Source organism: Dipodomys merriami, unplaced genomic scaffold, assembly GCF_024711535.1.
Source record: "Dipodomys merriami isolate MVZ:Mamm:240054 unplaced genomic scaffold, mDipMer1.0.p SCAF_71, whole genome shotgun sequence".
Taxonomy (NCBI): Eukaryota; Metazoa; Chordata; class Mammalia; order Rodentia; family Heteromyidae; genus Dipodomys; species Dipodomys merriami.
The window spans coordinates 3,966,012-3,982,169 of record NW_027206302.1 but is presented as its reverse complement, the minus strand read 5'-3'; the positions used below and the strand labels follow the sequence as shown (position 1 = coordinate 3,982,169).

General features: G+C 38.6%; 1 protein-coding gene and 1 non-coding gene across 10 annotated transcripts in view; one reads left to right on the top strand and one right to left on the bottom strand.

Annotated features, from left to right (window-relative positions):
* The window catches only part of Zmym4 (zinc finger MYM-type containing 4), a 106,113-nt gene that overhangs the window by 7,581 nt on the left and 82,374 nt on the right, over nucleotides 1-16,158 (bottom strand). For all 9 annotated transcript variants that reach the window (XM_070008871.1, XM_070008876.1, XM_070008870.1 and 6 more), the window contains 4 exons: nucleotides 15,969-16,063; nucleotides 8,565-8,736; nucleotides 8,318-8,413; nucleotides 4,764-4,915 (listed from right to left, as the gene is read on the bottom strand). In XM_070008871.1, the coding sequence (XP_069864972.1) occupies nucleotides 4,764-4,915; nucleotides 8,318-8,413; nucleotides 8,565-8,736; nucleotides 15,969-16,063 (515 nt within the window). The remainder of the gene's footprint in view (nucleotides 1-4,763; nucleotides 4,916-8,317; nucleotides 8,414-8,564; nucleotides 8,737-15,968; nucleotides 16,064-16,158) is intronic.
* LOC138818093 (small nucleolar RNA SNORA17) lies at nucleotides 4,294-4,408 on the top strand. The gene has a single exon (XR_011368974.1). It is a non-coding gene; the product is annotated as a small nucleolar RNA SNORA17 (small nucleolar RNA).

Here is a 16,158-nt window from a genome sequence, read left to right as displayed (position 1 = left end):
AGAGAATACTACAGAAAAAAAAAAGCTTAACCGAGGAGATAGAAGGCATATATAAGACGCTACTCAAAGTAAAAATTAAAGACTAAAGAACATATGGAAAGATCTAATGGAAATATCCCATATTTCATGGATTGTACAATTTAATAGTAAGACAGCAATATTCTCCAAAACAAGCACTGAATGTAATTCTATTAAATTCCCAAAGGCTTTTTTCTTTGAGGGAAGGGGGTTCAGAAATAGTAAAGTGAATCCCCAAATTCATATAGAATTTGAATACTTAAAAGAATCTTGAGTTAGCCACTTTTTTTAAAATTTCATAACTTAAAAAAGTAAAGCAGCCAGGAGCTGGTGGCTCATGCATGTAATCCTAGGTACTCAGGAGGCTGAGATCTGAAGATCATGGTTCAAAGCCAGTTCAGGCAGGAAAGTCTCAGAGACTCCTATCTCCAATTAAGCACCAGAAAACCGGAAGTGGTGCTGTGGCTCAAGTGGTAGAGCACTGGCCTTGAGCTGAAGAGCTGAGGGACAGCGCCCAGGCCCAGAGTTCAAGCCCTATACCCAACCAAGGAAAAAAAAAAAAAAAAAGAGCAAAACAAAACAAATTTCCCAGGGTTCAACCTCTAGCACTGCCCAAACCAAAAAATTGTGTAGCTGGGCACTAGCAGCTCACACCTATAATCCTAGCCACCCATGAGGCTGTGATTTGAAGTTTCAGGTTCACAATCACCCTGAGCAAACAAATGTAAGAAATTCTGATCTTCAATAACCAGCAATAAGCAAAAACTGGAGGCTGGGTTCAAGTGGCAGAATGCCAGCCTTGGGTAAAAAAAACAAGCACAAGGCCATGAGTTCAAGCCTCAGTATACACACCAAGTCTACTGTCACAAGAATAGTCACACAAATATCAGACTTGATGATCCACAATAAGCCCATACATAGTTGGTTATTTCCTACAAAGATCTAAAGGCCATTTTAGTGGGTCTTTGCTGGAGAGCTGCATATCCACACAGATCCTGCCTTTAGATACAAAGATGAATACAAAATATACCAATAACCTAAATTTAAGGTCTAACACCACAAAAATCATGGAGAAGAAAACAAAGGATATATCTTCATGATTTTGAATTTAACTTAAATGAATTAAAACAGTGGACTCATGGACAACAAAAATACAGACCAAAAAAAAAGAAAAAAAAGAAAAGAAAAGAAAAGGAGCCAGGCGCCAGTGGCTCACACCTGTAATCCTAGCTACTTAGGAGGCTGAGATCTGAGGATCACAGTTCAAAACCAGCCCAGGAAGGAAAGTCTGTGACACTCTTATCTCCAAAATCACTAGAAAACAAGAAGTGGTGTTGTAGCTCAAGTGGAAGAATGCTTGCCTTGAGCTGATGAGCTGAGGGATAGTGCCCAAGCCCAGAGTTCAAGTCCTACAACCGGCCAAAAGAAAGAAAGAAAGAAAGAAAAGAAAAGGAAAGAATGCACTTCATCAAAATTAAAAATATTTATAGCAGGGTGTGGTAGTAGACACCTTCAATCCCAGCACTTGGGAGGCTGTATTTCCATGTTCATTCAGCACTATTCACAATAGCCCCATTAAAGTCAACCTAAGTGTCCACAAACAGATAGATGAATGGATAAAAAAATGTGCCTATACACAATGAAATACTACTCAACCTTTTAAGAGAAGAAGAAAGAACAGAAAGAAGGAAAGTGAAGGAAAGAAAAAGAGAAAGGAAGGGAAAAAAGGAAAGGGGAAAAAAGGAATATAGATACTAGTGTATTGAAACAAAATGTCTTATTCACAGAAAAGAATAAATAAGTTCGGGCACTGGTGGTTCATGCCTGTAATCCAAGCTACTCAGGAGGCTGATATCTGAGGACCACGGTTCAAAGCCAGACAGGGCAGGAATATCCGAGATTCTGATCTCCAATGAACCACCAGAAAACCAGAAATGGCGCAGTGGCTCAAGTGATAGAGCACTAGCCTTGAGCTGAAGAGCTGAGGGATGGCACCCAGGCCCAGAGTTCAGGCCCCATGATCAACAACAACAACAACAACAACAAAAAAGAAGTCTAATTATTGAAATAAATCTTGGTTTAGTATGTAGTTAAATGCTCCTTAGACAGGAGGAGCAGGAACACAAAGGGAGTAAAACAAACCTGCGTGTCTAAAAGAATCACTGAGTAACACATTCACATAATGATGAGTTTTTTCTTAGGAAGGATCCTGCTTTATATACTGATCTAGAGAAATATTCCCATTTAGATAAACAAGCTCTAAAAACACGTGTAGAATATAGGTCCCATTTGACTAAAAACTAGTAAAGTAGGGGCTGGGAAGGTGGCTCAGTGGTGGAGCACTTGCCTTGCATGCATGGGGCCCTGGGTTCAATTCCTCAGCACCACATAAGCAAAAAGAAAAAAGCCAGAAGTGGCGCTGTGGCTCAAGTGGTAGAGTGCTAGCCTTGAGCTGAAGAGCTGAGGGACAGCGCCCAGGCCCAGAGTTCAAGTCCCCATGACCGGACCCCTCCTCCTCCCCCCCAAAAAAAACTAGCAAAGCAAACATTCTTAACGGACACATAAAGTCACGGCAAAGCTCTATCACAGAAGGCAGAGAGCCCCTCACTGCTGCTGGGGCACTAGTTACCCCTAGGGTTGAGAATGGAGAGAAATAGTGTTTGACATACCTCTACCATTTTCAACAAACCATTTAGAATAAATAAATGCCTCAAATACAAAATCCCACATACAGATAGAAGAAAACTTGGCAAGGGAAAAAAGAGAATCAACAACATCCATATTTCTACTATATGGAGATAATAACCATTGTAAACATTTTTAGTTTACTTCATGTATTATCTATTTATATGACTGTGTCAACATACAGTGATACACACATAGTTTATGCTCCCATTCTACTTATCTACTGCTTTAACAATATTTGTACATGCTACCAGATGTACTTTTTGAGCTGGGGTCTCACTATGTTGCCCGGGTTGGCCAGGAATTCAGATCCTTTCACCTCATCCTCCAGAGAAGCTGGGATTACAAGTATGCACAACTGTATAATTTGTAAATAAACTTAATAAATTATATACTACTTCATTAATATGCTAATTTACTTAACCACTGCACTTTGGTGATCAATGACGTTATAGCCAATATTTTTGCAATGATTCCTGATCTTCAGAGTATGAGTTTTGAAGAGACTTACAAAAACTGAATTACTGGCAAAATAAATACACAAAGAAATAGAAAAAAAGAAACCCCTGATCTCACACCATTCATATGAACAATAAATGTTATAATGGGTCTTCCTTGGGGTCAGTACTAAGGTTTAAACCCAGGGCCTTCTACATGTTAGTCAAGTGTTCTACAGCTTGGGCCACTCCCTCAGTTCTTCTTCCTTCTGTTATTTTTCCTAATAGGGTGCTTGTCCCAGCCTAGACAGAAACCTTTCTACACAGCTGAGATTACAAAAACACAGTATGCCCATCTTGGTGTTTTTTGTTTTTTTTAATCAATTGTGGGGCTTGAACTAAGAGCCTGGGCACTGTCCCCAAGTTCTTTTTGCTCAAGGCTAGTGCTCTACCACTTTGAGCCACAGCTCCACTTTCAGTTTTCTGGTGATTAACTGGAGATAAGAGTCTCATATGCCTTCCTGACCAGGCTAGCTTTGAACCACGATCTTCTGATCGAAGCCTCCTGAGTAGCTAGACATGGGCCACCAGCAACCAGCTATGCCCATCTTTTGAATGGCTGAGATATTGCCTAAACTGGTCTTGAACCATGATCTTCATGAGCTCAGCCCCCTGAGTAGGTACAATTACATATGAGTCACTGTGCCCACTGTTAATGTGATAACAATGATATATTTATCTTAAAATAAAACTAAATGAAACTACATAATTTACATACATACGTATCTCTGTTGCTTCCTTTGTAAATTGCTATTAATGCATTTTCTGTTCATTAACATATAAAATACACCATCCTCAATTTTTTTTTTTTTGGGGGGGGGGTCTGGTCCTGGGGCCTGAACTCTGGGCCTGGGCACTGTCCCTCAGCTCTTCAGCTCAAGGCTAGCGCTCTACCACTTGAGCCACAGCGCCACTTCCAGCTTTTTTCTTTTTGCTTATGTGGTGCTGAGGAATCGAACCCAGGGTCTCAGACATGCAAGGCAAGCGTTCTACCACTGAGCCACCTTCTCAGCCCCCACCATCCTTAATTTTTGTAATAATAACATCATCTTAGTTTAGCTTATTAAAGGGTTATATTTTAACAGCAAGGGCAATTGTTCACTGAGAAGAGTTCAGTCACATTTGTGTCAGTAGGTAGCAGAGAGGAGAGAGGCCATCTACACTCAGGGTTTTAACCCATGAACATTTGCGTGATTTAGCCTGACACATGCCGGTGCCTTGTGACTCTGTATGCATGTGCCAGCAACATGAAACCCCTCTCAGTTGATGGCCAGGGAGTTTTTGACGCTCCTGCATCTGAAGGGGGCCATTTTGCCAGGAAGGCTAGAGGAAGTTTCACTTAAGTTGACTTGCTGAAAATCATAAAAAGCAGAAAGTCTTAAGAAGCAGGGCATGACAACCTGCACTGTAATCCCAGCTACTCAGGAGGATAAGATGGGAGGATTGTGAATCTGAGGCCATCTCAGAAAGAGAGAAAAAAAGTATAGGAGCAGTAGTAGATTGCTTATTTTACAAATTCAGATTTATTAAAAATGCGATCAATTAAAAAATTTAAATTGGTACCTGCTGAATTCCAAGGCACAAGTATAAGATACTGTCTGGATCATATTTTTCACCATTTGGTCTCCGCACCTCTTGGATAAACTGGCATAAGCCCAAACTCAACTCAGCAAAAGTACAGGACAGAATATCTTCCTTCAGCTTGATAGGACGGACTGTGGAAAGGTATAAAGCATCTGAAATATTAACTCAAAACACATAAAATAACATTGAGTGGCTGAATAAGCACTGAGCACTTCTGTGCTCTAGGCTCTGTGGTACACACTGTGATTAAAAACAGATTCTAAGCTAAGCATAGTGCATACCTGTAATCACAGCACTTGACAGGGTGAGGCAGGACTATGAGTTGCATGGCAACCTGGAGTAAACAGTGAGAGCCTATCTCAACATCAAACACACACACACAAACAGACAGAAAGGTCCTGACCTCAAGGCTTTTCAAGTAGGAGAAAAAAAGCTTAGCATAGTACACATGGTACAATAACAAAGGTTTTGTTTAAATAAGGTAGCGTGAAATTTTAAAAAGTTCTACTAAAGAAGAGTCAAATTAGAGTGCAGAGAAGTGACACTGGGGCTCCCCAGAAGAGCTAAGAGTTAGAATGGTAGATGGGCAAAGAAGTCTAAGTTGAGGACACAGAAAGATTTCCCAAATACATTTCCCAAAGCACTAATCCTGTATAAGAGAAAAAAAAAAAAACTGGCTTTCTAAGATCTAATTATCTCTAAACAATTGCTATTTCCTGGAAGTACACTAAAGAATACCTACAGAGAATACCTACAGAAGGAATTCTACTAACTTCAGAACTGACTACATAATACTTCAAATAACATAGAACATCTCTCTGCCCTTAGAAATATTATAATGCAGCCAGGCACCGGTGACTCATGCCTGTAATCCTAGCTACTCAGGAGGCTGAGATCACAGTTCAAAGCCAGCCCAGGCAGGAAAGTCTGAGAGACTCTTATCTCCAATAAACCACTAGAAAACAGGAAGTGGCACTGTAGCTCAAGTAGTAGAGCGCTCACCTTGAGCTGAAGAGTACAGGGACAGCGCCCAAGCCCAGAGTTAAGCCCCACAACTGACAAAAAATAAAATAAATAAAAAAGAAATATTATTACAATACAAAACAGTTCCAGTTGCTAGACCATAAGGATGTAAAGGTTCTAAGGATTTAGGTGTACAAGAAAAAATTAAGAAGGGCAGATTATGACCATATATCATGTTAAGATTTGTAGATAATTAGGACTGATTTAATTTAATTTATTTTTATTTTTATTTTGGGTCCGGTCGTGGGGCCTGAACTCTGGGCCTGGGCACTGTCCCTCAGCTCTTCAGCTCAAGGCTAGCGCACTCTACCACTTGAGCCATAGTGCCACTTCCGGCTTTTTTCTATTTTGCTTATGTGGTGTGGAGGAATCGAATCCAGGGCCTCAGACATGCAGGGCATGAACTCGGCTTGGGCGCTATCCCTGCGCTCTTCAGCTCAATGTGAGTGACCTACCGCTTGAGCCACAGCACCACTTCCTGATTTAATTTTAATCAGAGGATTTATCCAGTTTGTAGAGATCCTACTCCAACAGACTGCCCCATGTTGTGCAATAAGAATGAAAACACACTTTATATTCATTGCTATTCTTCATTCAGACAGGATTGCACATTTCCAAAGATACACTTGGGATCTCTTGTATTGGTTATATAGAAGATGAGTATGGGCTCATGAGGGCAAGGACCATGTTTGATCTTTTCAGTACTTAACACCATGCCTGATAAATAAAAGACATTTATTTTCTGAGTGAATGAGTAATAGAAATGGGTTGGCATCTCCTAGAGCTACTGAATTTAGATGAAGTCTAAAACAGTATTACTTCACTGTCACTATAATCTGGGGTTTCACAATGCTGTCCAAGCTGGTCTGGATTTGTGTGCTCAAATGATCTTCACAGTTAAATTACAGGCCACTGTCTTTTTGAGTGTGTGTTGGTCATGGGGCCTGTATACTGGGCCTGGGCACTGTCCCTCAGCTCTTCAGCTCAAGGCTAACACTCTACCACTGGAGTCACAGTGCCACTTCTGGCTTTTTCTGCTTATTTTTCTTCTGAGGAATTGAACCCAGTGCCTCATGCATGCCAAGGCAAGCACTCTACCACTGAGCTACCTTCCCAGTCCAGGCCACTGTCTTTTATGGTTCTAAGTGTGGGATTGCAGACCTCCTAGATTACCCTAATAGGAGGATATTCCCTAACCTTCGAGCAAAGAGATTACATTTAATCTATAGGAACTCAGTCAGTCAGCTACATCTCAGAAACATGCCTCCAATAAGTAGGGCTGCATGTGCTCCAATACCAGCAGCATAGTCTAGCAGCAGGTGAAGCTAAGAGCAGTAATAATTACCCAGGTGTAAGAGAGTTTATAGTGTATAGCTGAAAAGTGACCAAAAAAAAACCTAGTATAATGGATATACTCATCCACTTTTCTCTATATCATTCCATAAAAACTTTATTATATAACTTTTATTTTTAAAATAGATGTGAAACTGAAACATGATTTGGCCAATGCAACATTAGCCCTGGATGTGAAAGATTTAAGTAATTACTGCTAGAAGAAATTTTATAGTATATATAATTATAAACCATGATAATCAGGGCTGGGAATGTGGCTTAGTGGTAGAGTACTTGCCTAGCATGCATGAAACCCTAGGTTCAATTCCTCAGTACCACATAAATAGAAAAGGACAGAAGTGGTGCTATGGCTCAAGTGGTAGAGTGAGCAAAAGAAGCCCAGGGACAGTGCGCAGGACCTGAGTTCAAGCCCCAGGACTGGCAAAAAAAAGAAAAAAGAAAAAAAATCACTAAAAGCAAAACATAAAAAAAAATGTTAAAAATAGTGAAAAATGAAAACTATATAGGCCATAAAATTATACACAATAACTATGTTTAAATTGTTTCTGTCAAGTTTAATAGCTAAAACTAATGAACACTGCTAATTATATAAATGTCATTAAGAAATATTCCTATAAAAGCAGCAAAATTTTCCAAGTATTCTAAAAAAAAACCTCATAGTGGATTCTATATCAGTTACTATTGATGTAAGACTCAAGAACACATTTTATACCACTTTCAGTGTTAAGAAACTACAATGAATCTCTTAGGTTTGCAGAATAAATTCACCTTCAAAAGATACAGCCTTATCTATATAAGTAACAGTGAAGGTAGGATATTAATTGCTCTTTCTTATCTTAAAACTACTCAAGGACACCAGTGGCTCACAGTAATAATCCTAGCAGTCCAGGAAGTTGAGATCTGAGGATCTCGATTTAAAAACATCCTATGTAGGAAAGTCCATGAGACTCTTCTTCAATTAGCCACCCCAAAGCCAAAAGTGGAGCTGTGGTTCAACTAGTAGAGCCTTGTGCAAAAAAGCTCAGCGACTCTGCCCAAGCCCCAAGTTCAAGCCCCAGAACCAGCATTAAAAAAAAAAAGCAAACACCTCAAAATTCCAAAGTTTAAATCAATGATATCGTAAGGAATTCATAACAAATGGAAAAAGCAAATTTTACCTCTGCAACCTGGCTCTGAGGATTCTTGAGAGAGTGTCTGGTCTTGAGTACTTCCTAAGGGCTCAGAACATGGGCTGGATGAGGCCTGTTCACCTCCTGACCAAGAGAGACAAAGAGAAGTTTAAATAGCAGTAAGAACTAAATAAAGCTAACGTTTTATAAGGTTCTGACCTAAGAGTTGACTATGGCTTTACTAATTTGTATCTCCCCACCTAAACCAAGACACAAATTCATGCTGTGTATTTACCTCCGCACTTTAGATCCCCCTGTTCTTCCTTGGCATTTTTCCACTGAACCCAGTTCTTCCAGGCATTTACCCCATACATATATTTCAATGTCATCCCAGACACTGAACACCCTTGAAAGGCTCCTTGAATAAGACTCCTGGGTTCCACAGCTACTATAGACTTCTTCCGTCCCTGTGAGAATTCCAAAAATTTACAGAATATAAAACTTAGTTTGGGATCTTTAAAATAAGAGTTCTCAAAGCTGGGATAAATAATATGGAATTTAGTTTTATACCCTAAAGATTCAGGATTCTTAGAGCTAGAAAGGAACTATCTAATCCAATCCACATGAGACAGAAGGAAAAATCATTAAATGTGAATCACACTTGAATTAATTACCAACATGTGGCTGCTTACTATTTTTCAGACATTGGACCCACCCACTGAGATATGAGTAGCCTTCATTATCATTCTGATCTAGTTAATGGGCTACATAAATTGATCCTATTCTAAGCTATAAAATAGGCTATAATAAACCCTCTAACTACAAAGGAATTAAACTAGAAACCAATAATGAACACTGCTAGTTCAATAGATGTCAAGAAAAAGCCTCTAAAATCACCTACTAACAATACATTCATAAACAATTATGGATCACAGGAGAAATTACAAATTCAATTATAAAATATCATGACTTTAAGTGAAAACTTTAATACTTATCAAAAATTCTGCGATGGAGAGCTAAGGCAATGATTAGAGAAGCAACTGTAATACTGAAATGCTTTTATGAAAACAATGAAATAGATGTTGGTGACAAGAAAGGGAGAAAGAGGAAGGAGGAGAAAGGTCCGTTTTTACTACTAGTATTAACAATATACAAAATCCATCAATGAGGCTTCTATCTTAAGAACCTTTGTTGTGGCTGGCTGGCAAGCACAAATACCCAGAGTTAAAACTCCAGTGCAGGGATGTGGGGGATCTAGAAAAAGAGGAACAGAATCAAATTCATATTAAAGAGGTTTTTTTGAAAAGGGAAATAAGCAAAAGCCAATGGGGAAAAAAAAGAAAAGTAACAAAATAAAAGATTTGTTCTTTTAAAAGGTTAAAAAATTTGGTAACTTTCTAGTAAGAATGACCAAGAAAAAGAGAAAGTATAAACTACCAATACCTGATTTAGAAGTAAACATTTAAAAAAGGGGGGGGGGGAATTGGACATATTGTAACCAATAAAATTAACAAACTACATGAAATGAAACAAACAAAAAAGCTGAAAAAGTTTCTGGGAAGACAAAAAGCTTATTTGGGGGGCAGGGAGATAACATGAGTACCCCCCAAAAGTCAGATGTTTTTATTTAAAACTTCACAAAAAGACTTCGGATCCATGGTCTTACTGTCAAATCCCAACACAGTTAAAAGGAATTCACCAAATTATATTTCATAAAAGAGTAGAAAATGAGATTGGGCACTGGGAGCTCACATCTGTAATCCTATCTACTCATGAAGATGAAATCATAGGATCTCAGTTCAAATCAAGCCTTGAGTACAGACAAATCCCTGAAAGTTTTATTTCCAATTAACAAGCAAAAGCCAGAATTGGAGTATGTCGCTCAAGTGGTAAAGTACTAGCTGTGAATGCAAAAGCCCAGCAAGAACTAAGTTCAAGTCTTAATACTAGCATTTTATTTTTTAAAAAGGAGAAAAGGAAATGCTAAGTCATTCTCTAGCATCACTATTATTCCAATACCAAAACTAATAGTCATTACAAGAAAACAAGTGAATATCTTTTCTTGAGACACTTTAAGCCTTAAAATATTAACAAACTAATATATGAAAAGAATATGTTATTTAAAAAGTAGGATTTATCTTAGGAATACAAAGTTAGTCTTTTTGAAGAAAATAATATATTTTTGTCATATTAATAGACTTTAAAAAAGAAAACCAGATACTATCTCAACAGATGTAAGAAATCCACCTGACAAAGTTCAATATCCAATCATGATAAAAACTTCCAGCAAATTAGGAGTAGAAGAGAACTTCCTCATCCTGATAGAGGCCATCCATGGGAAACCTACAGAAGATAACACACTTAATGTTGTAAGATTGAATCCTTTTGCCTTAAGATTGGGAACAAAGCAAAAGGTTCCTTTTCACTACTAGTATTTAGCAAAGTAACAAAGATCCTAATGTGTCCAATACAGTAAGAAAAGAAAATGCATTCAGATTAATAAGGAAAATGTAAAACTGCCTCTTCCATTGTAATGTAATTGTGCAGGCAGAAAACTCTAAGGAGTTTAGTTAGACAAAGTTATATACACAAATATTGTGCATTTCTATATACTAATATGGAACATGGAAAAATAAAATTTTTAGATAGGATGATGATGGCATATGCCTGTAATTCCAGATATTCGGGGAGAGGTAGGATTTTCAGTCTTGAGGCCAGTACCAGCAAAGGTAGCAAGACTCTATCTCAAAAATAAAAGACAGGGCTAAAAATATGGCTTAGTGGTAGATTCTCAGTACCACATAAACAGAAAAAGCCAGAAGTGGTGCTGTGGCTCAAGTAGTAGAGTACTAGTCTTGAGTAAAAAAAGCTCAGTGCATAGGCCCTGAGTTTAAGTACAGGACTGGCAAAAATAAATTAAATAAAATACAAACGAACTGAGAGTATGGCTCAAGCAATAATGTGCTTGCCTAGCAATCACAAGGTCTTGGCTTCAATCTCCAATACTGCAATCAGAAACAAAACAAAACAAAACAAAAAAAAATTCTAGAATAAAAACATTAAGCCAGGAGCAGTGGCTCATACCTGTAATCCCAGTTACTCAGGAGGCAGATATTGGGAGGATCACAGTTTTTTGAGGCCAGCCTAAGCAAAAAGACTCTATTTTAAAGACTCTATTTTAACCAATAAGCTGGGTGTGATCATATACTCCATTACTACTATATGAGAGGCCAATGAGAGGGGAAAAAAAAAAACTAAACCAAAGAAAATGCTGGAGGTCTGGTTAAAGTGGGAGAGCACCTGGCTTGTAAAACAAGAAGCCCTGAGTTCAAACTCTAGAGCCTGGCCCCAAACATATATAGCTATGAAATAAATCTGAAAGAATATAAGGACATATAAAATAAAACATACAACATATTGTTGAGGGAAATGAAAGATGAGCTAAATGAATAAATGAGGATGGTACCAAGTTCACAGATTATTCATAATTGCTAAAATGCCAGTTCTATGATCTATACATTCAGGGCAACCCAAATTAAAATTCTAGCTGTCTATTTATAAAAATCAACAAGATTACTCTAAAATGTATATAGATGCACAAATGCAAGTTTAGAAATTGAAATTATAGGAGCTGGGAAGATGGCTCAGTGGTAGAACGCTTGCCTTGCATGCCTGAGGCCCTGGGTTTGATTCCTCAGCACCACATAAGCAAAAAGAAAAAAGCAGGAAGTGGTGCTGTGGCTCAAGTGGTAGCGTGCTAGCCTTGAGCTGAAGAGCTGAGGGACAGCGCCCAGGCCCAGAGTTCAGGCCCCACGACCGGACCGCCAAAAAAAAAAGAAAGAAAAGAAATTGAAATTATACTCCCAATTTCAAGACTTATTGCAAAGCAGAATTAATCAAGGAAGTTGGTGCTGGTGTAAAAATGGGCACGTAAATCAATGGAATAGAACAAATTCTGGAAATAGGCCCACACAGGTATAGTCAGTTGCCCTAATTCAAGTGCCAATGTAATTCAATGGGAAGAACAACCTTATTTCCAAGAGTGCTGCTAGAACTGGATATCCATATGAAAATGGCCCCTGACTACTGCACCTAAATCCATATGTAAATATTCAGCCAGGGGCTGGGAATGTGACCTAGGGATAGAGTGCTTGCCTAGCATGCATGAAGCCCTCAGTTGGATTTCTCAGTACCACATAAACAGAAAAAGTGGCACTGTGGCTCAAGTGATAAAGTGCTAGCCTAGAGCAAATGAAGCTCAGGGACAGTGCCCAGGCCCTGAGTTCAAGCCCAAGGACTGGCATAAGTTATATAATTAATTAATTGATTGAATAATTAATTAAAATTTCAGCCAAAATGGACCACCAAAATAAAAGTTAAAACTATAAACCTTCCAGAAGAAAATAAGAAAAGCTCAGGTGCATGATTAAACATTGTTACATGGACTAGTACAAAGTATGAACCATAAAGAATAAAAATTGAGGGGGCTGGGAAGGTGGCTCAGTGGTACAGTGCGCTTGCCTTGCATGCATGAGGCCCTGGGTTTGATTCCCCAGCACCACATAAGCAAAAAGAAAAAAAGCCGGAAGTGGTGCTGTGGCTCAAGTGGTAGAGCGCTAGCCCTGAGCTGAAGAGCTGAGGGACAGTGCCCAGGCCCAGACTTGAGGCCCCACCACCAGACCCAAAAACAAAAACAAAAAAAAAGAATAAAAATTGATTAACTTTCTTAAAATTAAAATTTTCTATTTTCCATTAAGAAAAAAAAAAAGGAACAACTGGGTAACAGTGGCTCATGACTATAATCCTAGCTAGTCAAGAGGCTGAGATCTGAGGATTGCTTTTCCAAGCCAAACCAAGCAGTAAAGTTGGTGAGACTCTTATATTTAACAACCAAAAAAAGGAGGTGATAAGAGAGTAGCAAAATTCTGCTGCTAAAAGAACTATATCCATAAGAGTATTTATGGCAGGCAAGGTCATGCATTCCTGTAACTAGCACTTGGGAGACTGATGATTGAAGTTGAAGCCAGCCTCATTATAGGCCAGCCTGGGCTATTCAGTGAGACTGTCTCAAAAAATAAACAAACAAAAACACAAAAAAAGGCACCTACAGTTCATTGACAACCCTCCCACACAAAGAATATAAAAGATTGGAATATTCTACCAAGGAAAACACAAACTGCAAATATGCACATAAGAAGATGCTCAACAAGGGCTGGGAATGTGGCTTAGTGGTAGAGTGCTTGCCTAGTAGCAAGCCCTGGGTTCAATTCCTCAGAACCACATAGACAGAAAAACAGAAAAGGCCAGAAGTGGTACTGTGGCTCAAGTGGTAGAGTGCTAGCCTTGAGCAGAAGAAACTAGTGCCTAGGCCCTGAGTTCAAGCCCCAGGACTGGCAAAAAAAGAAGAAAGAAGAAAGAAGAAAAAGAAAGAAGAAAGAAGAAGAAGAACGAAGAAGAAGAAGGAGGAGGAGGAGGAGGAGAAGGGAAGGAAGGAAGGAAGGAAGGAAAAGAAAGAAAGAAAGAAAGAAAGAAAGAAAGAAAGAAAGAAAGAAAGAAAGAAAGAAAGAAAGAATGAAAGAAAGAAAGAAAGAAGAAGAGGAGGAGGAGCAGCAGCAGCAGCTCAACAGCATCAGTTACATCAGTTATCAGGAAAAAAATGTACATCACAAGATCTCACTACACAACAACTAAACTGGCAAATACCCAAGTTTAGTAATAGGCAGTCATGAAGTTTATGGACTTTTATACATTTCTGACGGGAATGTAAAATAATACATCAACTTTTTGTAACCTTAGAAATATACTTAACTATAAAGCCTAGCAATTCCATTCTTTGAGAGAAATTAAAACATACGTTCTCACAAAGATTTATTCAAGAATATCCTTCACGTATCCAAAAGTAGCCCCAAACTGGAAACATACATTTTCAATTAACTGTTACACAGCTGCACAAATTTTGGGCTTTTATAATGAAATGGTTCTCAGAAATAAAACAAACTGGGGTTGGAGGAATGGCTCAGTTGACAAAGTGCTAGGCAATGAGCAAAAAAACATCAGGTTTCAAGTTCAAAACCTGGTCCTGAACCCTCTCCCCCACCCAACGGTCCCATCACAAAAAAAGGAAACCACCAAGACATGAAACAACAGAGATGGTGCTCAAAACACTAGGCTAAGGAGATACCACGGTGTACAAGACAGCATAATATGTGATACTGTTGATAGGGAATTTTAGAAAAGAAAATTAAGTACCATTCTGTACCAGGAATTAAGGCTAACTGCAAAAGGTGGCCAGAGAAAACTTCTTGATACAACAGAACTGTTGACTATGGTAGCGGTTTACATACTATGTATACTTGTGAAGACCATCAAAACTACAACTAGAATTTATGAATATTTTATCTTTTTATCTTTTAATCATTGTATTATTACAACATGTACAATGCATCTTCATCAGTGTCATGTCCATCCACCCCCATCTATCCCAAACTCTGAATCTCAAGTTTCATAGTTCTATTTTTACATATGTTCTTTTTTGTTGTTGTTGTTGCCGGTTGTGGGGCCTGAACTATGGGGCCTGGGGCACTGTCCCTCAGCTTTTCACCTCAAGGCTAGAGATCTACCACTTGAGCCACAGAGCCACTTCCAGCTTTTTCTGCTTATGTGGCGCTGAGGAATTGAACCCAGGACCTCATGCATGCAAGGCAAGCACTCTACCACTGAGCTACCTTCTCAGCCCCATATGTACATTATTATGACTGTATTCACCCACCATTCCTCTTTCCATTTGTCAGGCCTCCCTTCCTTGAACTCTTTCTCCTCTCAGAGAAGACATATTTCAGCTTCTTGATATTCATTTTGTTAAATTAATTGCTCAAATCATAATTCATTTTACTTATTTATTTTTGAAAGCTTTAGCAAGGATTTATTTTAGCATAACAAAAATAGGTAGAAGTGGAAAAGAGAGAGAAACAGTTCCTGCTCCCCACACAGGAAATGGTAGTTAACTCAACAGAGCAGTTTTTGTTTTGTTTTTGTTTTTTGTTGGTTGTGGGGCTTGAACTCTGGGCCTGGGCACTGCCCCTCAGCTCTTCAGCTCAAGGCAAGTGCTCTACCACTTGAGCCACAGTACCACTTCCAGTTTTCTGGTGGTTAAATGGAGGTAAGAGTCTGAGGTAGTTCCCTGTCTAGGCTGGCTTTGAACCACGATCCTCAGATCTCAGCCTCCTGAGTAGCTAGGATTACAGGCGTGAGCCATCAGGGCCCAGCTCAACAGAACAGTTTTTAAAGATAAGACTATTATTCTCTAAGAACTTTGGTATAAGAAAGGCCTTTTGACATGAAAAAACAACCTATATGAACTTCACTCTTATAACTTGGCTATATATAACAATGAACTTCAGAATTAAAGCATACAAAAATAGCTACATTTAGACTTAAGTAAGAGATAACAAAAAAGGACTATAAATAGGTTTTTAATGTGACAAAACAAAACCCTCAGTTACAGAAACAAAAGAAAAAGTCCTGGCTAAAGAAATGTAAAACAAAAATGGTTCTGACTTTAAGAAATAAAAACAAAAGTACAAATATAAGAGGTTGCAGAATAATGAAATTTACCTGACTCTACCTGTTATGAGTTTTATCTTAAGAATAAAGTCTGGTAAAATGGAAGAAAAGAAATAATAATTAAGCTGCTACTTACTCTTCGTCTGGGCTGAGGGAAGCCATCTCTGTGTCGTCGCCTTGTTCGAGAACGTGCCTGGACTCCCTGTCCTTTATTAAGTGGGTCAAAGGATTCTATAATAATCATCAGAAAGCAAAGTGTGAGGTAAATAACTCACAGAATTATTTACTGAGAAAAGAAATATTGGGTAATCACTGTATTTTTTATT